General features: G+C 34.5%; 4 protein-coding genes across 4 annotated transcripts; 2 read left to right on the top strand and 2 right to left on the bottom strand.

Annotated features, from left to right (window-relative positions):
- Nucleotides 1–1,793: 1,793 nt before the first annotated feature.
- Nucleotides 1,794–4,483, top strand: LOC107890975 (glycerol-3-phosphate 2-O-acyltransferase 6). Its single transcript, XM_016815587.2, has 2 exons — nucleotides 1,794–2,678; nucleotides 3,434–4,483. Exons 1-2 carry the CDS (start codon nucleotides 2,061–2,063, stop codon nucleotides 4,322–4,324), a joined length of 1,509 nt encoding a protein of 502 aa, XP_016671076.1. The 5' UTR covers nucleotides 1,794–2,060; the 3' UTR covers nucleotides 4,325–4,483.
- Nucleotides 4,484–6,101: 1,618 nt separating this feature from the next.
- Nucleotides 6,102–9,732, top strand: LOC107890976 (putative tRNA (cytidine(32)/guanosine(34)-2'-O)-methyltransferase). Its single transcript, XM_016815588.2, has 11 exons — nucleotides 6,102–6,747; nucleotides 6,836–6,929; nucleotides 7,014–7,063; nucleotides 7,153–7,202; nucleotides 7,397–7,505; nucleotides 7,975–8,035; nucleotides 8,148–8,200; nucleotides 8,449–8,541; nucleotides 8,670–8,733; nucleotides 9,124–9,231; nucleotides 9,363–9,732. Exons 1-11 carry the CDS (start codon nucleotides 6,721–6,723, stop codon nucleotides 9,602–9,604), a joined length of 951 nt encoding a protein of 316 aa, XP_016671077.1. The 5' UTR covers nucleotides 6,102–6,720; the 3' UTR covers nucleotides 9,605–9,732.
- A 506-nt stretch (nucleotides 9,733–10,238) lies between these two features.
- LOC107890977 (josephin-like protein) lies at nucleotides 10,239–11,671 on the bottom strand. Its single transcript, XM_016815589.2, has one exon. It carries the CDS (start codon nucleotides 10,686–10,688, stop codon nucleotides 10,293–10,295), a length of 396 nt encoding a protein of 131 aa, XP_016671078.1. The 5' UTR covers nucleotides 10,689–11,671; the 3' UTR covers nucleotides 10,239–10,292.
- Nucleotides 11,672–15,219: 3,548 nt separating this feature from the next.
- LOC107892493 (transcription factor DIVARICATA) lies at nucleotides 15,220–19,193 on the bottom strand. Its single transcript, XM_041100237.1, has 3 exons — nucleotides 17,745–19,193; nucleotides 15,991–16,149; nucleotides 15,220–15,838 (listed from the first exon to the last, which is right to left on the bottom strand). The coding sequence occupies exons 1-3, from the start codon at nucleotides 17,996–17,998 to the stop codon at nucleotides 15,418–15,420; spliced, it is 834 nt and encodes a 277-aa protein (XP_040956171.1). The 5' UTR covers nucleotides 17,999–19,193; the 3' UTR covers nucleotides 15,220–15,417.
- Nucleotides 19,194–23,776: the final 4,583 nt, after the last annotated feature.

The following is a 23,776-nucleotide window of genomic DNA, read 5'->3' as shown; positions in this document are numbered from 1 at the left end:
GGAATAATTAGTGTCCATTTTCACAGTTTACCCAATAAAATAAAATATAGATAGGAAAAATAAAAGGCTAAAACTTTCCTACCTTTCAACCACAAAATCCTGCTTTTAATTAGATGTTGTTTTGATGACCTTATTTTAGTTAATCGCTTTCTTATTGGCTACAAGAGAGGAGTGGAAGTTGGTTGATGTCAATATCTAACCCCCTTGGAATTTTACCTACTTTTTCGAGGTCTATAAATTTCCATAACAGGTTCAACTGAAAATGCCTGTTTTAAGTTACAATAAGACAATAGAAATTTAATTTAGTTGGTAACGAAATTAATTATTTTTCACAAAAAAGACAACACTTCAAATGTATTAAATTAAATGTATATCATATAACATTAATAAATATCAAGTGGTGTGGTAAGGCACATATTACGAACCTCGAACATAAAAATCAAACATATTTATTTTAAATTTATAAAAAAAAATATAATTTAAATAACATTTGGGAACTAGGATTTTAGAATTAGAATTTAAAAAATAATGTAAATCTCAAATTCATGGATTTGCTAGAGAACTATTTAGTAATGAATTTGAAATCCTAAAAATATTTTTAGATTTAATAAATCCATATTTTTACATTTTTCTAATATATATTAGATTGAATCCCAACTAATTTATCCATAATATATACATTTCATTCTTATCATTTACATAACAAATGAAATTCAAATCCAAATTTTCAAACCAAAGTTCCAAGTTTAAGCATTGTACCCAAAAAAATGTATGGGGAAATGGACACTAGGTGAAATTTTATTTGGGGAATCGAGATTGAGTTATATATTTTTATGAGAATTTAAAATATAATTTTACTATTGTATTTGTATTCACATATATTTTTATAATTTTTAAAAGAGATTAAATCAAATTTTTATTATTTTTGAGAGACCAAACTATAATTTAAAGTAAATTTTTTATTTTATTTTAAGGCAAGTCTCTATATGCACTCTCTCCATTCACGAAAGGTAGCAAAGTTTTGTTAAATCAAAAAAAGAAAACGCATTTTAATAAATAATTTTATATTTTTGATATTTTAAAAAATTAAGCAAAATAGTCGATATTTTTTTAGCTCGAGTGCGTTGAAATGCATCATCTTCCCATTTATGGGTTGGACCGTTGGGGAGGAATTATGAGTAATTCTATAACAGGATTATTAAAAAGATTAAATAAAATAATATCTCGGAAATATATAGAAAAGATAATGAAAATAAAGCCCATTTAGTTAGCCTTGCATTAATTAAAAGTCAAGCACCTCCAGTCTCCAGTTGGCTCAACTGCTGAAGCCTCATCCTGCTGTTTTTCTCCCCCCACATCTAATTGAATTTAATGTCTTATTTACTCTTTTTTTTTATATTATTTTGTCACCACATGCTAATATATATTTTTTAATTTGAGAACTTAAAGCCACGTGGTAATTAGTTATTGGTCACTTTCTGCTCAACCCAAACTCGAAATTAAACATTAATGATTATTAAAAATGAAAGAAGTTTGAAAACCATGAAAATTTCATTTAACCTAAAGAGGGTACGGTAAATTTAGCAGCAATCGAGAGCCGAAATATGAGCTTTGGTGAAGCGGCTGTGGGCGGCGTCCGAGAACTAAAATATAGGCTAATTGAATGACCCTGTGGATATTGGCATCTGATTTCCAACTACTCGGACGGACCCCTCTTCTCACTCAACTGCCCAAATTTGTACGTAAAATATATATTATGCATATAATCTTTTTGTCGTGGAAAAGGTTAATCACAAGTCTACAATAATAATCATTTTTTTCGAGGGATCTATTAATTAGAAACATTTCATTTTCGTATCCTTCAAAGTCTCAACTAGATTGCTTATTTATTTATTTATTTTTATTAAATTATAAAAGCTAACGAATAGCTTCAACAATATCATTGCCATTTGCCATCTTTCTCCAATCCTATTAAAGCCCCCTTTCTCCTTTCTCTTTTCTCGACATTACTGACAAAAACCAATAGGCTAAGGCTATCTTTTAACTTCTCTTCCATAATCATGGGGGCTTACCGTTGTTTCGAACCGATTTCCAAATGTAGCAGCGACGGAAGATCGAATCAGACGGTGGCTGCGGATTTAGATGGGACCCTTCTCGTGTCACAAAGTGCTTTTCCTTATTTCATGCTTGTTGCTCTTGAAGCTGGTAGCCTTGTTAGAGCACTTGTTCTGTTAACATCCGTTCCATTTGTGTACTTTACGTACTTGTTCATCTCTGAGTCCGTAGCCATTAATACCTTCATTTTCATCACCTTCTCCGGGCTAAAAGTTAGAGACATTGAGCTCGTTTCGAGGTCGGTCTTGCCCAAGTTTTATGCCGAGGATGTTCATCCAGACAGCTGGAGAGTTTTCAGCTCCTTTGGCAAACGATACATTATTACAGCGAGTCCTAGGATCATGGTGGAACCCTTTGCGAAGACATATTTAGGAGCTGACAAGGTTATTGGAACAGAGTTGGAAGTGACGAAATCTGGCAGGGCAACTGGTTTTGCCATTAAACCTGGAGTTCTCGTCGGAGAACACAAAAGGGCTGCCGTTTTGAAAGAATTCGGGACCAACTTGCCAGATTTGGGGCTAGGAGACAGAGAAACCGACCATGATTTCATGTCATTATGCAAGGTTCAGTCTCACTAACTAAACCCTCATTTCTTTCTCTTTTTCACTGCCATATTTGAACAATTTTACAAATGGTTTCTTAATATCGGGTCTAACACAGATTCCTTAAACATGAGATTATGTTTGGTGAGAGCGTTTATGATCCAATAATGTTTTTGCTTGAGATGCCTGTCCCTTTAGATCTTTAGATTGCTATTGCCTTTTTATAGTTACAAAATTCATACTTCAATGGTCCACAGTGTTCCATACTCCTAATTTTACGTTTACCTTTACCCAACACCTTTCCTAATCCTGAAAGCTTTTTCTCCTCTAGCTTTTTTTCTTTTTGCTGAAAAGATTATCAAAGAACAAATTGCAATTCAATTTTCAAGCCAGTTTTTCTTCAATTAATTTTCTAATTAAGAACACAACTTTCTCGTGCCATAACCACTCTTTTGTACCTCTAGTTTTTATACAAATCATGATCCATTTGTTCCAAGCAGCAGCGCCATCCACGTGATGTTTTCAATGGGTTGTCTCCCAATTAATAATAAGAAGAAAAGGAAAAGTGCTTTTACATGAAACTGACATGTGTCATAAATATAGTACTAATACTTTTGAATTAACTCTGTAATAATAATTAAAACAAAAAATTAACATGTGCATGGCAAGATGGTTAGATGATTGTTGGTGAAGTGAACACCAAAAAGTTTCAAGTTTTATTGAATAAACTTATGGAATTGATTGGCATTTTTTACATTGATTTTGTTTATGTACAGGAAGGATATATGGTGCCAAGAACCAAATGCGAACCATTGCCAAGGAACAAGCTTCTAAGCCCTGTTATATTTCATGAGGGCCGCCTAGTCCAAAGGCCAACCCCTTTGGCTGCTCTGTTGACCTTCCTATGGCTTCCTATAGGCTTCATCCTCTCCCTACTCAGGGTCTACACCAACATCCCGTTGCCGGAGCGAATTGCTCGATACAATTACAGGTTGCTGGGGATCAAATTGATTGTTAAGGGTACCCCTCCACCAGCACCTAGGAAAGGCCAAAGTGGAGTCCTCTTTGTTTGCAACCATAGAACAGTTTTAGACCCAGTTGTCACAGCGGTTGCCTTAGGCCGAAAAATCAGTTGTGTTACTTATAGTATTAGCAAATTCACTGAAATTATTTCGCCTATTCGGGCCGTTGCATTATCGAGAGAAAGAGAAAAAGATGCTGCCGACATCAAGCGCCTTCTCGAGGAAGGTGACTTGGTTATTTGTCCTGAAGGGACTACCTGCCGAGAACCATTTCTGCTAAGATTCAGTGCACTGTTCGCTGAACTCACTGATAGAATTGTGCCGGTCGCAATCAACACTAAACAAACAGTTTTCCACGGGACAACAGTTCGGGGACACAAATTGTTGGATCCTTATTTTGTATTCATGAATCCCATGCCTACTTACGAGATCACCTTCTTGAACCAGCTGCCTACAGAGCTTACTTGCAAAGGTGGAAAATCAGCCATTGAAGTTGCAAACTACATCCAAAGGGTGCTGGCTGGGACATTGGGATTTGAGTGCACCAACTTGACAAGGAAGGACAAGTATGCCATGCTTGCAGGAACGGACGGTCGGGTTCCATCCATGAAAGAAAAGGAAAAGGAAAAGGCTCAAGTACTTTAAAAAAAAGAGAGATGATTTATATTAATTTGGCCATTGTTTTTCATTACGTTAAAACTTTGTCTTACAAATAAAAAAATTGTTTGTGATGCTAGTTATAAAAATAACAAATATGTATATTTTGCTAGTAATTTGAATACATACAAATCTTTAATGTTTTAATGGCCAATGCCTAATGTCACTGGTTGCTCTCTGCTATTGCTACCCTATCTTTCTGCATCTTCATTCTTCTAGGATATCACCGTAGTTTTTGGTGATGACCATTTGATGAATTGATGAAAATGAGATGTTGGCTTTGTTTTGTGGTCCTAAGGGTTGGCTTGGCTCGATAAGGACTTATCAGAGATTAGATACAGAGCAAGTGACGCTGCATTGATTTGAGTCACGTGATTGTTTCTTCTTCTTCTTCTTCTTCTTTTAACTTCAAGAATCTCCAACGAAGGAAAACAATCATCAAGTTAAAACATAAATAGCTTATGAATACAATCTACCTCTAATGAGAAAGTCGGTAATGAAGATATTTTTTTTACATTTATCTTTTCATTGTTTACTAAATAAAGTTGAAGACATCAAGCCACGGCTGCGGGCTCCTAGTTAGTTAGTTAGGTGATAAAATTCAATGCATTTGAGTCAACGGAATTGATTAAGCATATGGATTTGATGGTATAGGTGAACTAAAATCGTTTCCTTTTTTCTATTTTTAATGGGCCGCCAACCTCAATTCAAGTTGAGAGATGAATACTGCAATTGCAACCTGCTTTTTTCACCTTTGATTTCCCTGTTTGCTAGGGTGAGATGCTTGAATTAGAACCTAGTTTACATAAGAATTTTTCTGTCTCAATGCCAAAGAATAGTGACCAGCACTTGTTGAAATTGCAGGACACTAGTTTTCTTGTCTAGCTCTGTTTTATTGACCTAGTATAGAGCCATAGACCAAACCAGACCATTAATGTCTCCAAAATTAGCTCATAAACCAGAATCTTCCCTTACCTCTCCAGTCTCCACCCACCAGCCCAATTTTATTGCTTGAATTTCTCCCACTGTTTAAGCAGAAGAATAAATACGGCCACCACTCATGAATTCCAGGAGTTGGGTGATATACAAACATCCAGATTTGGCTTACTTCAGTGCTAAACAAAAATATTAGAAAAACCATTGGTTTGATCTAAAATGGAGTGGTCCATCCTGGAAAATGGGGACCAATCCCCATGTTCTCCCCCACCTTTGATTACAAACAGTTGGAATTCTAGATCCCCTGCCTAATATTCAAATTACAACTTTGGGTGTTGCTTTTCATTCAGTAATAATGCACGTGGCCATGACAGAAAAAGAATTGAGCTTGCATTGCAGTTACTCCAAATCTGGCACCGTTATGTTAGCCACACTGTCAAGCAGTCCCACAACTGCAGCAGCTCTTAAATTCGGCCTGTTTAATGCATGGACTCAACATTTATTATATCAGTAAATCCATGAGTTGTTAGTAGTGTTTACTCAATAGGGTTTGCTTCAATCCATCTCACAATCCAATCAACAACTGCTTATAATAGATAAATCTACTTTGTATGCCAAGAGGGCTCTTTTGAACTTCTGAGTTCCACTTGCTCAAAAGGAAAAAAATGAGTGGAAGCTCCAAACCCAATTACTTCACCATTCGCATAATTTATTGAAAGAAAAACAAAAAGGATATTTGGACCCATAAAATCAGAAACCTTTTTATTAGATAATCTTATAGCAAGAATCGATTAATATGATTGAAAACACCATGTACATGCTTTGGCCTATCCTCCACACAAACTTGATTGAGCAAACAGTCCTCCAAAAAAGACAGTATTCAAAAAGAATCCCCATTCATCCAATTAAAATAAAAAGGGAGTACAGTAACCGTACATAAAAGAGACCCAGTAAATCTGTACAGACATTTAAGGACCCTTTCTGTCCAGAGAGAAATTCAAGGTAATTTTACTGAGACAGTAAGGTGATTCAGACTCTATTAGTGGTATATACTATGTTTATGCTATAAACAGTCTGTATGGAGTTGAAGCATAGTATACATCACTACAAAAAGAATGGGAAGGCACTCCAAGAAAGGAAACAAGTCTATTCGATCAAACTTAGTGGGTTTTTTTGTTATAGCTTAATAGGCAAATAAGCCCATGCTTGTTGAACCGGTTTCCATTCCCAACCTTTTCTTGTTTCACGGCCCAATTATCTTTTTCTGGCTACGTAGTTTTGCCCAGTCTTTTCCTTCTTGATTGTCAGATCACCCCCTTTTTACTGTAAAGCCCTCGACCTCGACCTCGACCTCGACCTCGACGGCTGGGTTTTTGAAGTTAGAACTAAGAAATTTCCCTATTCCTCCGTGTATTTAGAAAAAGAAACCGTATCATATTTTGAAACTAATGGGTAAAGCTTCCAGGGATAAGAGGGTGAGTTTTTTTTTTCGTATTAATTTCTTTATTGGGATTTTCAGTGATTTTTGCAACTTTTAACAAGGGTAAGCTGTTTGATATTCAGGATATTTACTATCGGAAAGCAAAAGAAGAAGGTTGGCGTGCTCGGAGTGCCTTTAAGCTTCTCCAGATTGACGAAGAATTCAATATTTTTGAAGGTCAAATTCTCTTATATATGTCTATGCATAAATACATGCGTAGAACATTGAATTCATTGGTTTTGATTCTGTTTTGGTGTGTAGGAGTTAAGCGCGTGGTAGATTTATGTGCTGCCCCTGGTAGCTGGAGTCAGGTTTGCACGCACTTAGTGATGATAACCCGATCGGCTACTTTTAAGTAACTAGTCTTCTTTGTTAACATGCTTGCTAATAATGCCTACAGGTTTTGAGCCGCAAATTGTATCTTCCTTCGAAGCAATCACCCGTTTCAAAGTAATTTCTTTTTCTGCTTACTTTTTGGTTTATATTTGCCTGATTCATGCGTTTAGTGTCTACTTCTTTGCTTAAGGAATTAGGAGGCATGCTGAAGTACACACCTTGTAGTTTGGTTTTGCCTGCTCATTCCTTTTGCACCTGAAATTTAATTTCCTGCTACCATTTTTCGTTAACTTTATTATAACTTGCAGGGATGGTGAGCTTCCTCTAATTGTAGCCATTGATTTGCAGCCAATGGCTCCAATTGAAGGCGTAATCCAAGTGCAGGGTGATATAACTAATGCCCGGACAGCTGAAGTGGTGAGGACTTCCTTTTTTATTTTAATTGACTTGTTTTTAACCTGCCTTTCCAGTTTATGATAATTAGAAATTTTCCATGCTTGTATTTTGGATGGTCACATTAGGAGAATCCCTGAATGCCAAAAGTGCTTTGGGACAGAACCATTTATTATAGGCAAAATTCTTTACTTCAGTGGAGTGTTTGCATGTTGTTTTGATGTTGAGTCTTAATTATTAGCTTTCTACTTAGGTCCAATATTCTGTTGATAATTACATGAAAATTGGAAACCTTGATCCACTTCTAAAATCTAAGATGATTCAGTACTCACTGTGCTTGTTTTAGAATCGTGAAATGGTTAGAAAATATGGATAGTGCATATATATGATTTACTTTTTGGAGCTAAGGTTTAATTTGTTTGACCCTATATTGTTTATCGAATGTGTATATATGACATCAATTTCATTTGTTATTTATTTGAGTCATTTGCAGGTAATTAGACATTTTGATGGCTGTAAGGCTGATCTTGTTGTGTGCGATGGTGCTCCTGATGGTAAAACAATATTTAGGGTTTCTAACTTAGCCTACGGTCTAAAGCATTTTGGTTGTTTCTATTTTGTCCCCTTAAGCTTCTTAAGCTTGTTTTATTCTCTCTGGATTTGCAGTAACTGGTCTTCATGACATGGATGAATTTGTTCAGTCCCAACTCATTCTCGCCGTAAGTGTTCTAATTCCTTGTGTTGATCTGCATCTGTAATGAGAAACTCAGTTTTGTGAATAATTCTGGATGTGTGATGTGCATGGATGTGAATTGTGATACGCCTCATCATATACGGCCACTCCCACCAAGATCTTACCATTTGTGAAAACTTGATAATATAGTTTTACTGTGTATTACATCTTATTCTTTCTTTTTGTTTCCCTGAATTTGCCGGTCTTTGTTTATGATTTTGCATGTTAATGCAGGGTTTAACAATTGTTACTCATATACTTAGACCAGGCGGAAAATTCATTGCAAAAATATTTCGTGGAAAAGATACAAGTCTTCTGTATTGCCAGGTAAAGTTTTTCCAAAAACACTTAATTTTAGTGTCTAAGTTTTGTGAGATTTAGTAACAAAGCTTATTTCAATATCAAACACCTTAAATTGATAAACTCTCTTTCCTTTTTTTTCTTCTTTCTTGCAGCTGAAATTATTTTTCCCTGTAGTTACTTTTGCAAAACCAAAAAGCAGCAGAAACTCCAGCATAGGTAGGAATAACATGTGTAGATCATACATGTACTTCTCCTTGGCAGCTGCATCAGTTTGTTTTTTTGTTCCTTCTCTTTTTAGAACATATTTGATATATTGGTTGTATTATCCTTAGAATCTTCTGACTTTATCTTTCACGCTTTTAAGTTTGTTTAGCAACATAGTTTTTTACCTTTGGTGTATATGAGACATTGGCTCATGCATTATAATCGAACCTGTGGAATGCTCTACATTGCTATGTATAAGCAGGGGCAGTTAGACATTATATGTTATATCTAGTTCTCACCTCCTTTCATTTACCCTCTTTGGATTTTATTGCTTCATAGCAATTTCTAAACAACTTGACGTTAAGTCGAAAGTGGCTAATTCTTGTCTTATTTCTAATACAGAGGCATTTGCAGTTTGTGAGAATTATTCACCACCTGAAGGATTCAATCCAAAAGACTTGCATCGTCTCTTGGAAATGGTTGGCAGTCCCTCGGGTGGAGATGATCTAGGTAAACGGACATCATGGTTGCCAAAGAATCCGATTTCCTACTTAAGATTTTGAGATACTTGGATAATCCTCTTTCTTTAGTAAATGGTTTATACTTTATTGTATTTCTTGTTTCCTTTATTCATTTGTCAGATTGCAGTAGTGGATGGTTAGAAGGACCAAATAAGGTTTATATTCCATTTTTAGCTTGCGGGGACCTAAGCGGGTACGATTCTGACCGTTCATATCCACTGCCGAAAGTTGCTGATGGAACTTACCAGAGTTTGGATCCTGTTCAGCCTCCCATTGCCCCCCCTTATAAGAGAGCTCTTGAGATGAAGAAAACTTCCAGTCATGGTATCCGAGACCTTGAAAAGCTTTCTTTGGATGCTTGAATTTAAAAAAAAAAGGGTAAATCCATTGTGAGATGGGAGTTTTTAATGTAGAAACAATGATTACTGTTATTGTTTTATATACAATTTACATTCTTTCTATGAAAAGGAAGTGGAGTGCTCTTCTCTCATTATGCCCTCTCTGTCCCTCAAACCATCCGTCATCTTTAATCCCTTGGCATCTTGTTCCAAACAATGACCATTGTATTTTTGTAAGAAATCATGATTCAAAGTTAAGATTTCCATTCTAATGTTTAAATCATTGAACTAAACCCATAGTATATCATATGAGTTATTCATGTTATGAAACTATCAAGAGTTTATTTGTAATTCTCTCTAGTCTCAATCCTTTATAAACTACATAATCAGGTGGACTTTGTCCAAACAATCTTAAAATCCAAAGAACTGAAATAAATGAGAAACCAAGTGGGGTATTTTACTGAGCTTTCAAGGGTCCTAACACTGACTTTTTCCTTTGGAATATTTCCTCAAGCTCAACCCTCTGCCGTAGCCAGCGATAGAATGGTTTTCCATGAAAATTTATGGTAGCAAATGATTTTTAATAACCATCTAATGAATAGATATGCATGTGTTTTTCTACGTCAAATATTGGAAACTAAGCGATCAATGAATTATATGGAATCCCTTTACTTTTTCCCTTTCATTTACATATAAATTTTTACTCAAATTTCTAGCAAGAACATGTGGTAACCGAGTTTGACCTTGACAAAGAGGAAGAAGAATTCAAGAACTCGATGCAGTCTTCAATAGCTTCAGCACGATGTGAGTCGATAGATTCAGCCAACGATCGAGACCTGGGTAGGTTGGAAGAAGAAACTTTACGCGAAGAGTTCCCTCGAATGGATACGAAACGCAAAGCGCCTGCAACTTTAGCCCCAACATGTCTCAAAAAACTTGCTGGTGAAAAGCTTGACCTTTCCACAAGCCTAAACGTGAAAATCCCAACAACCACCCTTCTTCGGTTACCTCCTCTAGTTGTGGCGCTGCCTCCATGTTTCACAAACAGCTTAGGCCTTTCACTGACGTCAGGACTGAAACTCACTCGCTTGATTGTTCTTCTCGACATTCTAGAGGAGAAAAAGAGAAAGGAACTCTGATATGTGAAACTTTGAACAAGGAAGAAGGGGCAGTTGTTAAGGTTTAAGAGGGGTATTTAATTTATTGACGAATTATTGTGAATAAAGTGAAAACTGAAAAGAGAAAGGAAAAAAAAAGGAGAATACTGAAGCAAGGGATGGGATAGGATAGGATTTGTCATTGAAATGAGTAATTGGCAGAGGAATTTAATTTGTGGGTGAGCAAAGCAAATGCGTATTAATAATGTTCATAGATGTTGACTGCAGGGGCTAATTACGGTTTTCAACATAGCATTTCAATTTTTTTCACATCTAAATGCATGAGCCATGCATCTGGCGTATTGGAATGTATAAATATAATTGCTGTTTATTTTCACTATAATTATTGATACCCAACTCCCCCCCCCCAAAAAAATCAAATACCGGCATGACATTGTTTGTCATAATTGGCTCATAATTCCACTTCTTTGGAAGAAAGAAAACAACCATATAGAGTGTTATAAGACTATTAAACCTGAGATTAAGAAGATTAGAGGAGAAAATGGAAGGTAGGGAAAGGGAAGCAAAGAGGAAAAAAAAGGGGGGGTGCAGGGTTGGTCAAAAATAAAGAGAGTAGCAGAAGGTAGGAAGGGAAGGGAACACAGGGAGACAAGCACTCGATACTCTTCTTATCAGCGTTGGTTTTGAGGTGGTGTCAGGGCCTACTTTATTTCTCTTTTGTTGGCCATTTCTTGATCCTGTTCTGGAAATAGATTGGTTGAGAGATTGGCCCATTTTTCAAACATGAAAAAAGAAAGAAGAGGGAATCTATTTGAATATGGGAGTGTGGGCATTGGCGTGAATACGAGGGAAACCAACCAACCATCGCATCCCCTTTACTACTTTGGCAGAAGACAATTTCATGTTGAACTTTGTTGCCTGCTAAGGATATTTTTTGACCGAAAAAGGCCCCAGTTTTCAGTTTTTGCATCTCTATTGGAGTGCATTCATGGGTCAAGTAATCAAAGACGTCATGTTCATAAATAAAGCTTTTTGAATGCACAGCAAATATTAAAGGGAAAGCAGCAAAAGTGAGTTTTAGCCACTCACACGACTTACTTCCCTCATTATCTTAGCTTATCTAATGCTGATATAATATATAAACATAATGACAATTTCATTTTAGGGATAAAAAAGGACGATGACTTAAGAAGTGGGGTTAGAGGCTAGAGGATTGCATTTCCTTTTTTTCCTTGTAAGGTCCAATCAAAGTTTTTAATGTCCAGTGTTGAATTCTGTAGGTGAGATAAGCATGAAGGTGACAGTGGAACGAGATTTCAAAGCAATAACTTTGTTGATATAAAAATGTTGGAACAGAGGTAGGTACATCATAGAAAATATGTGAGGTTTGGGATTTGGTTTTCAACGTGATTAAGGGTCATAGTCCCCGCGGGACAAAGAGTGACAATAACTCCATAAATGCTTGTTTTCGATTGTCATTACTGAGATGTGGGACCATTTTTCAGCACTTGGAATTTCCTGTTTTCCGTCATAAATTTTCTTGTCCCTGTGATGTGAAGCGATGACAGTCCTAATTACTGGGTGGAGGATGGACCGTGTCATTAGGGCAATGGCCTTAGTTTTGGGACGACTTTGTGAAGCTAAGCATTAAATTAAATGGATTCTCTGAATTGGCTTAGGCTTTTCTACCCCGTTCGTTCAGCACTTTTGTTGTTTAAGGGATAGTTGTGGTGTTCGAATCATTTTTGTTTGGCCCAATGGAATTTTGGACTAATAAGTAGATTGGGTGGTTGGGCTGAACCATTATTCTGACGAGGTCTCATCTCTAGGAAATGTCACTTGCACAAATGGTATCTCATGTTCACCCTTATGTGTAGATTTTCAGATAATTCTTTTTAATTAAACTTCAAATTTTACCTTTTTAACTCTTGGATTAATCTTTTACTAATTGCCAATGACAAGCTTAGCCTGTCCATTTTGTGTGATATGAATGATTGAAGATAATGGGGGTTTTCAATTTCTGACAATAATTAATCCGGAATACTAAAAAAGCACATGCATTAAATTGAACAAATTGAAACTATAAGTACTACATGCAAATTTGTTAAAGCACGAAAATATTTCTTGCCATTATCCCCAAAAATACACCATTAACAATTTTCTGGCCACGAATTGGGAGAGATCTGTTTAGTTGAGATTCAATCGTTGGAATCTAATATCAAAATAACATCATCATACAATCTTTAGATCATGTTATAGATAATGAACGTGGTTTTACGGTAGATAGTGCGAAAAACCAATAAAGATGGCGGTGATTCACACCATATGTGGTGGTAGAACTATTAAAGATGGTGGTTTATATATGTTAGGATGGTATTTGAGCAAGAGTGGACTATAAAGTTGATCTCGTGTGTCCTATAATGTTGGAAGAGGGGGATATTTATACGTGAATGAGAGTCTAGAGTGGGCTCCTTACATGATAAGTACAATAACTTTTTTTATATATATTTGGAGATTTAAACTTTTATACTATCAAATATACGTTGGACATGATATTTGAATGGCTTGAGGAAAGAGGAATCAAAGTTTGGGAAATAAAAGTTAAGATTAGAGAAGAATGGGGTGTAAGAATGGGATCAGTGTGATCTTAAAACGACTTAAAACATGCTTGGTTGAATGAAAATAAAAATATAAAAAGAAAGGGAGTTAAAAAGTGAAAAGAAAATAAAGCTCGAGTATAATGGTTACAAAGGAAAAAAAGTGACTGAGATGTTGCCGTCCTTACACCAACTCTTGCTTGGATACAATGGGTATTGGCGTGTTGCTAGGCCAAGACTTTATCCTTTCAGAGAAAACATATATTATTGAAATCTAATTTCTTTTCTTTTTTTCATTTTACCAAGCACAATCTAAGGTAGGGATAAATTATACTAAGGAGCCCAAAGTGCTTCACCTATGCAACTTGCATGAAACTAAAGGTGATGTTTTCTTTTCCTTTAAAAGAAAATGAAAATGGACAATTTTGTCACTAACAAGAATAAGGAACTAGCATGTTTATACTGCCTTGTTTTTTTTTTAAATAAAGGAACTAGTGTTAACATCAATGATTACATAATAGTATGCATATAAGGAGATCTATAAACCTTTTCCAACACATATAATTTGATGGCATGAGGGGGCTCATCACAAAAGGAAATAAGATCATTACAATAGTTATTATCCGAGGAGCTACAAAGCTGAAAATGACTCCCTAAATTTGCCAAAGCATCAACATGCCAAATCCCTTTTTTGAAGGTATACATGATTTTAGTATTCGAGATCACAGTCAAAAACGTCCTCCAGCCATTATTTAAAACACCAAGAAAACTACTAAAAATTACAATATTAATCATGAAGCTAATAACAACAGTTGCATCCACTTTTATTAAGGTAGTGCTAATTTTAGCCCATCCCTTGATGTTGCCCTGAAAGTGTTAGTGTAGTATTGAACCAAAAAGATAGTGTTTGTGTAGCGGGTGGGACCAGAAAATTATATATGCATTGGGCAATCAATATGGCCTTTTCATTTCATCATCATCATGGTTTACTAAAGCATGCAGCAACAGCAACAGCAACAGTAACAAGCAGTAATGAAAACAACTAAAGAACGGAAATTTATTAGTAATCGTAAAAGTAAACTTCATTACCCTTCTCTCCTATAACCTGAATAGTGACCAAAATAAAATTTATTTATTTGTTTTTGTATTTTTTCAGGAAAGCATCGATGGCAACTCTTGCTTTGCTTTGCTCTTCATTTTTCTGCCACGTTTTGAGCATTAACACTACTTCATTGTTTATCATTTTCATCAACAAAAAAAGCAACAACCAAAAGACCTTTGGAACTTTTTTTATTTTCTTTAGAATAGTCACCTAGTGATAGTTTTCTTGCAACAGTAAACTCTTTTGATATTGGGTAAAAGTAAGATCAGGATTCCTCACTGCACTAACCAGGGAGAGATGCTTCTTACATTTTTTATGTGTTCTTTACCAACATGAAAAACCATGATATTACTACTTTTTCCAAACCATTTTCTTAGGATTTTCTTATCGAGAATATTGACCTAAACTTTCATAAGAAATTATTAAAAAAAGGCTTAATTACAAATTTGGCCACTAATATTTTCATGTTTTGTCAAAATAGCCCTAATTGTATTTTTGAGCCTTTTCTCTTACCATCAACATTTATTCTTTGTGTCAATTTGTTTTTTCTAACAAACTTGATGTAAGTATCGATGTGAAATTTCATATGTGAAATATTTTTAATGAGATGTAAGTTATTACGTAGATAACCTAATAAAATAATTACATAATAATAAAATAAATAATACATTAAATTAAAATATAACTCTTAATTAAAAAAATAAACATAGTTATCAAAAAAAAGTCTCAAAAATACAATTAGAACTATTTTAACAAAAAATGCAATCCTTAGTGATCAAATTTATCATTAAACCAACCTTACCTGTAATAGGATTGCTTCCATACGATGAAACGAGAATACAATTCTTAATTCTTAACAAATTTATATACAACCGATAAACAGAGACCTCATCAGCAATGACATGGCATACTTACGAATCATCAATCTAAGCTGGTGACAACAAAACTAAAACCATGTTATGGACTATTATGCATATTCAAGGTTTATACACGAGGCATGGGCACAGATAGCTCACAGCCTCACATCCCACGGTAAGATCCGAATTGAGATGTGGGCAGAGTTCCACTTGCCAAATTTTGTTCATCCAGCTTCGGTCCATATGAAGGAACCTTACAGAAAGGAGACAGCAAGGCATTGCCACTACTCCTCTGGTCAAAAACAATGGCTGCTCCTTCATTTGTTACCCCGGATACTGCAGAAGCATTTTTGGGAGACGAAGGCTTTCCATGATCTGGTGAAGAAGAGGGCGTATTGGCGATGTTAAGTGTTGTGACATCATGGATGCTCGACCGCCTCTTGTCCTTCCCTCCGGTGAGCTGCCTGATGAAGTACTTTTGAGCATGACTCGCCACCTGAGTTGGGGTTGTAGTCGTCACGAAATTGCGCGATATACTTCTCCAATCCCCTTTACCATACTTTCTAAGACCCATTAGAAATTGCCTGTCATTTAATCATCAAATGGAACTTCATAAACCAAGCACGGGCACATTGTGATCAATCAGGAATTTCCTATATTAGTTGGTAATGTATCCTGATTTATTCAATCATAACTAAATGACATTAAAAAAATAAACAAAGACAAGCAAAAATACCTGTGTTCATCTTCAGTCCATGGAACACCTTTATTCCTTTCTTGATCACAAGGTGGAGTCCCAGTCCCTGTTTTTCCACCCGGGGTATGGTTATTAACCCAATTGAATGTAAAAGAATCAGTTAGGTATCCAGGAATTGGTATAAGCCCTGTGTTGAAAAGTCAAAAATGGGAGGTGCAAATGGCACCGAAAGAAAAAAAGTGATAGGCAAGTTGTTTAAAGTTGAATGGGATAATTACAATTTTGGTCCCTGATTTTTTAGGCCATTTGCAAGTTAGTCCCTGAACCTCAACTATAAATAGGCCTAACCATTTCTCATTTCAACCATCCCAACCAATCTTTCTCTCTTAGTTTTCTCTCTTCTCCCATTTGAGAATTCTTAAGGAATTCTATTTGTTTGTAATATTTTGGAGATAGTAAAGTTATCATCTGGTGTTAGTGCCCAAGGACGTAGGTATAATTTACCGAACCTCGTTAAAACTCTTGTGTTCTTTCTTGTCCTATTTTTCTTTCAATAGTTGAGGGTATAATAGTAGTATTTAATTGTGCTATTAAATTACTATAGAAGGGATATTCTGTCTAAGGAAAGACTTGGTATTTAAGAGATCCATGTGATCCACCTCTCTTTCCTGGGAATTGAACTTTGTGTGATTTTTTAGTACAATAATTTACACGCTTCCGACCCTATTGGAACAACAAGTGGTATCAAGAGCCGAAGGTTAATTGTAGTATGCTCTGTGGTTGCAGTTTAAACTGATCGTCCACATCAGAAAAGATTTCCTTAGGTATATTGAAAGATTATGGAGAAAACGGTCGGTGTAGGAGCTTCAACATCGTCCATGTGGACAAGACCGACAATTGCAAATGCAAGACTGGCCATGGAGATCTTTGATGGCACAGACCATTTTGGTATGTGGCAAAGTGAGGTTCTAGATGCCCTTTTTCAGCAGGGTCTAGACATTGCCATTGATGAAGAGAAACCAGATGATGTACAAGAGAGAAAGATTGGTTGGGATGGTTGAAATGAGAAATGGTTAGGCCTATTTATAGTTGAGGTTCAGGGACTAACTTGCAAATGGCCTAAAAATTAGGGACCAAAATTGCAATTATCCCATTCAACTTTAAACAACTTGCCTATCACTTTTTTTCTTTCGGTGCCACTTGCACCTCCCATTTTTGACTTTTCAACAATCTCCACCTTGAGATTGTTGAAAAGTCAAAAATGGGAGGTGCAAGTGGCACCGAAAGAAAAAAAGTGATAGGCAAGTTGTTTAAAGTTGAATGGGATAATTGTAATTTTGGTCCCTAATTTTTTAGGCCATTTGCAAGTTAGTCCCTGAACATCAACTATAAATAGGCCTAACCATTTCTCATTTCAACCATCCCAACCAATCTTTCTCTCTTAGTTTTCTCTCTTCTCCCATTTGAGAATTCTTAAGGAATTCTATTTGTTTGTAATATTTTGGAGATAGTAAAGTTATCATCTGGTGTTAGTACCCGAGGACGTAGGTATAATTTACCAAACCTCGTTAAAACTCTTGTGTTCTTTCTTGTCTTATTTTTCTTTCAATATTTGAGGGTATAATAGTAGTATTTAATTGTGCTATTAAATTACTATAGAAGGGATATTCTGTCTAAGGAAAGACTTGGTATTTAAGAGATCCATGTGATCCACCTTTCTTTCCTGGGAATTGAAGTTTGTGTGATTTTTTAGTACAATAATTTACACGCTTCCGACCCTATTGGAACAACACCCTGCCTCTATATCACTAACATCCTCTTCCAGTTCTCTGTACTGTTTGATTACATCAGCCACTGTTTTCCCTGGAATCATTGCAGCCACATTAAACCATCGGTCAGGAGTTTGTTGGTCATACAAAGCCAGAGCATTTTCAAAACGCTTGTTCTCTTGGCGAGTCCATTTTATATCTTTGCTCTCTTGAAACAACCAATTCGAAGCATGTGAATAAGAAGGTGGGGAGAGAATCTCAAATCCCCTGTTCATCATTTCTTTGCTCTCTCTTTGAATAAAAATGTTCAAAAATGGCGACTGTTTTAAATGACCAAAGAAGTATCAACTCATGGAAGCATTTAAATGGAATCCCAGGAGCCCTTACTTTTCACCTAAGATCAAATAGTGGAATCTCAAAAAGTAACTTTCCAAAACCCAAGGAAAATTCGAGAAGCAGTATGAAAAGAAAAAGCACATCTCAAAAAGTAACTTTCCAAAACCCAAAATCAGAGATTGGTGAAATGGAGAGGGTGTGAAAGGAGGCGAGTTTGGATTGGTGAATGTGACAGGCAGCCAAAGCAAAGTTATTGGGGGCGGAGGTTGGGAAAAGGAGAATGTGGCATTTGATTTGGGTTTGGTTGGTGAACGGAAGTGGTGCTATCTGCGGTTGAGTGTTTGAAATTTGGCAGTAGCACACGTTTCTCCATCATTATCCTAAAAATGTTATAATTTACAAAAAAAAACATTTTAATATTTAGGTTGAATTGTTTATTTTATTTTTTAATTATATGGTTATTAAATGAATATTTTTTATTTTAAAATGTTACACTAATAAATTTTTAAAAATAAAAATATAGAGGCTAAATTTTAAATTTATTATTTTAACATTTTTTTAATAATTTAGACGTGATAATAAGTAAAGCATCAAAGGATACATCATTTTTCTACTTGAATTGGTACGGTGTGTACTAGTATCAATTTATTTCAATGTACCATTTTGAACTTATCGATATTTTTGAAAAAAATATTTAATAATGTTTAGAAAATATTTACAAATATCAAATAAACGATATTAAATAATGTTTAGAAAATATTTACAAATATCAAATAAACAATGTTCTAGTAAAGTTCTTATTGTTTATTACCATGACGATAAAAAGTTAGAATTTCAATGTTCTGACTAATTCAATCAATACGGACTGAAAATTTAACTGGTGTAGAATAGGGAGTGGATCGCATAAGTATATTATTAGAATGGTGCGCATTGGCCTGAATAACTAGAACTGGTGCGGAACTTATTACACTAATTAAGATTTAATTTTCTACAATTTTACTATAATACCTTTAATTGATAATTTATTAACATTTTTAATTATAAAATCAAATTTAAGATAATCGAATAAGAATCTTCAAAACTTATTCCGTGACAGATTTTGAAACTAAATTTTGGGTTAGTAAAATTAAAAAAAAGGGGGAGTTTAATGAGAAATTTTTTAAGAAATTTTTTTATATTAATGAGAATTTTCAAAGATTTTGATAGAGTTTAATTAAATTTTTTTAAAAAAATTAAAAGGTGGGAATTTTCAAAATTTGAATACCTAATTAATTTTTTTTAAGAAAAATAAATATTGCGACAAGGCCCCATTATGAGCCGCCTCAGTCATTACTGGTCTTCAGTTATACTCCAACACCTTAGATAAGTTGAGCTCAGAAATCCAGATGTGAAATTAAGGAGTTATGGCTATGAAATTGGAGTTATCATTATCAAGATTGGAGCTTCAACCGCTTTTTAACGAAGCTGGAATTTTGTTATTTTTAGGTTCAATAGGTAATGAATTGTGTTTTGTTCCCTCATGCTGTGCAAAGGAATTTTGGATCAGCTCTGGATGTCCTTAGTTTTTCTCCATCAATACACCTCTGAGACTAGTTGGGCTTACTTGGGGTCAATGATACGAAGTAGATGTGTTTATGGGCCGGGTCTGATTTAAGCATGATGTTAATATATAGGTTAACTATATCGGTTGTCCTTGAATTTTTGTTAAGATTACGTTTCGACCACTTAACTTTTAAAACTAATGTAATAGCCATTAACATTATCGAATTATTACACTCATCTGTTATCTCCCATGAGAATGATGAGGTGGGACGTTAATTTAAAGGGATAATGACTAATTTGGTCCTTGAAATATAAATAAAATATTATTTTAACATTTTTAATTATTTTCTTAATAATTATATTTATTATTTATATTTAGGGATCAAATTGGTAATTATCCCTTTAAATTAACGTGCCATGTTATTATTTTAACAGGAGGTAATAGATGAGTGGCAAAAATGTAAGTATTCAAACTTAAATTCGACTTATATTTTAAATGGATTATATTTTTACCTAAACTTAATTTTCGAAACTAATATTTTACTCAAACCTAAACCTTTAGGTGTAATATGAGGCAAAGGGTCAAATATTTGGGATTACCGTCTACTTGAGGCAAAAATTAGAAGGCATCTCTCTGCTTTGTTTTAGACAAGGTAAAACGCAAATATGAAAAGGAAAATTGCCTTCCCAAGTAGGGAGAGAGGTTCTTTTTAAAGTAGTTGTTTTACACAACGCAATGCTTCAAATTACTGCACATTCTCTGCCATATTGTTAATTTGATGCTTTAACTAGTGACGGTGAGGAGGTGCATAATGGCATCGATTACTTTAGATGAGTTGGTTATGCCCCGCCACACTAAGATTCAACGAGGCACGGGCTTTTGAGATTTTGAAAATTCCATTGTAAACTTTGATTATCAATCGCTGCCACCAATCCACCTCACAAGTCCTATACGTGACACTTACCAATTCACTCCAATCCATACCTTGTTCATTCCCATTTTATGGTGGAATATATGGAAGGCTCAAAATTGTTTTTTTATGGTGTTTGTGGCGACCACCATTTCTATCAGCAACCAACAAGTTTTCCATGATTTTTCCTCCTCTAATGATTTGCTTAGTGCTTCAAGGACCTCTAATGATTGAATTGCAATGCTTCTTATCACCTTTGGACTTACCAACAATAGAAGCTTCACACCAACACAATGCATAATAAATGAGTTGGTTTTGGTGACTTTAAATGTAGATCATGTTGTAAATAATAAAAAAAGTTGGATTATTGATATTTTATTAAGGTAAGTGATACGGGGGTTGCGCGCGGACCAAAATCGAGTTGCCAAGTCACGGGAAACTCCTACGAAAACCCTAAACAATCAGATCTGAAACGAAACAGAAAATTAAAAAATTAGAACTTTGAATTTCCAGATCTGAAATAAAATCTTCAAATCAGCAAAGAATCAAATTGAGAATAGAAATAAGTGTTAATAAGGGTTCTTGAAACCCTAAAGGAGATTGCGATTCTGTCCAATTGAATACTAAGATAGTTTTCCCCAAATTTCGGCAATCTAATTTCACCCAAAAAGAGTATGGATGAATCGGCAAGAACCCTAGAAATTGAGGATTTTTTTGAATCGATTATGTGCTGCCGACAAGAGATCGATTAAACGAAGAGTTCTTGGAGTTTAAACAAATCTGAAATGTGACAAAGAACAACAAAGAGATTAGATCAAGATTCGGCATAATCAGAAACAAATAAAAGAACTTGAACAGCAAGAATTAAATTAAAGTCCTAAGAAGCCTTGAAATCCCGAAAGATCTCACAACTCCCTTCAAACGGCTCTAATCTCCCCTCCAAAGAATATCAATGGCAAGAGGAAGGCTGAAGATGGCTCCTACAATCAAAAGATTGTTAAAACAACTTCTAAAGAAAACCCAAGAGAGAATTTTTGGAGAAAAACTCAAAGAGAATTCTGCACTTAAACAAATCTGAAATTTTTGATATATTTGAGAAGTACATAACAAGGTGGCCGGCCAAGCCTTTATATAGGCCTCTCAAGTGTTTTCCTAATCTAATTAGAAAACTAAAATAAAAAAAAACTTCTAATTATTTTAATATGGAAATTCGGCCAATGGTCTTTATTTGGGACTCTTGAACTGAATATTTACATAAAAATTTAAACTAAGTAAAATAAATAAATAAATAAATATAAAACTTTACAACTTGGGCCACTTTGACAATTTGGTCTGATTTTCGACTAAGTATGGGTGGTTTTCTTGATTGGGCTTGGAATCTTTTTATTGGGCCTTGCCTTCAAGAATTTGGGATTGTGATCCATCTCCTACCGAAATTGAATCGTTGATGCTCGTAACGGAGATCCAATGCGCTTTGGCTACAATATTTGGTTTCTTGGACCAAGATTCCCAAGATTTGAAATCTTGATTTTCCCGTTCTTTCGTGTACGCATCTAAGGCCTTGCTAACAAACTCCTGAATGGTCCCATTTAGTTTGGAACGCATTTGTTGGGCCTTTGATCTCGTATCAGTAAGGTATTTTAAAAAACCTAATTTAATAATAAATTTTTTCTCTCTGTGCAGAACTATCAAGAAATACTATTATTAGAATACTATGCTTTTACTTTAATAGAAGAATTGGTACTACATTATCAATTATTTTAAAACCAAAATTAAATATAGAGACACACAAGAAAGAAAAATATAATTTTAACGGTGTCCTCTTAAAACTCAATTCCATTTATTCAATTCTCATTTTTAGTGTCTATATATAGAGTTCCAAGAGGTATCTATATGTCTCTTTGAAAGGACGTAACTTTTTCTTTAGAAAAATGTATGAATAATTATCTCTATTTACATAGAAATACCGTTCGTCAATTACATTTTTTCCTTTTTCTCTATTATATATAAACATTTTACATATATATATGATTGTTGTAAGAATATAAAACTTAGTAATATATATTTTATTTGAAAATATTTTATATAACAACAAATCATACTTAAGAAATGCACCCCGATAATTTAAGTACTTACATGTATAGTCACAAGGTCGCTAGCATGGGAATCCAATCTATTGGATGTTTATCTTATGAACCAAGAAAACCGAAGGTTGAGACATGGCAACCCAAAACAGAGTACAATGTCTTGCTTGAAAGCCATCACTTAAACCAAGCGAGAGCAAGTAACAAACTTGTCACTCCCCCGGCCCCCTTTCTAGCTTTGACTAATGATTTATGCAATTCAATAACAATAAAAATATGGGTGCCAGTGTTGATTGTGCAATCCGAAAATCGACCATAGTTTATATTAATACATCTTCATAATTAAAGTTTAAATGACTTCTTTTATTTGTTAAATAGTAATATGCTGTATTGTTTGAAGATGAAATGGTTTTTATCATAGTGTAGTCATGTAGTGTGTTTGTTGCGTAGAGTAGATGAAAGCATTAGCGTATCTACTTTCCACCGCTGATGATATCCTAATATTTTATGCACAAGTTGAATTTTTTGGATTTTTTATGATCATTTTTATCTAGTTGAGTCTTTCTTTTTCTTTTTCATTTTGAGTTTTGGATTTTTATTTATTTTTACAAAATGAGTTTTATTTTATGGTTAAATTAGTTGAATATGTCAAAAGGAAATTAACCAGCCCAATGAGTAAATTTTTTTATTTAAAAATTAGGCCGTTTTTTGAAAGAGTGTGTGAAAGCGCATTCAGCTAAACGAGCTTTCCAATTGACATGTCAAGGAAAGTGCACCTAACTTGACATACTTTCTTTGTAATTATCGAAACACGCACCAAGTTGGGTGTGAACACGCTTTCACACTCTCTTCAAAAATGATTTATTTCTCTAATTAAAAAAAAGTCTATTTAATTAATCAACTTTTTTTTGGAATGTTCAACTAATTTAGTCTTATTTTATAGCTTTTAAATTTTACTATTTTTCTGTTGTTGAAATATTACAAGTTTTCTATATCATATATGTTGCACTAGAATATATACAATTATATTTTTATTATTTTAAAAAATATTTTTATTTCATAATTATTATTCTTAAAAACATTTAATATACATTATTTATAATATATATAAGAGCACAAGTTTGGAAAACTTTTGAATTGGTAAGAATACCCTTTTATTTTCTATCATATTATTAAATTCACA

Source organism: Gossypium hirsutum, chromosome D09, assembly GCF_007990345.1.
Source record: "Gossypium hirsutum isolate 1008001.06 chromosome D09, Gossypium_hirsutum_v2.1, whole genome shotgun sequence".
Taxonomy (NCBI): Eukaryota; Viridiplantae; Streptophyta; class Magnoliopsida; order Malvales; family Malvaceae; genus Gossypium; species Gossypium hirsutum.
The sequence above is the reverse complement of the archived record's forward strand: the minus strand, read 5'-3'. Positions and strand labels throughout refer to the sequence as shown.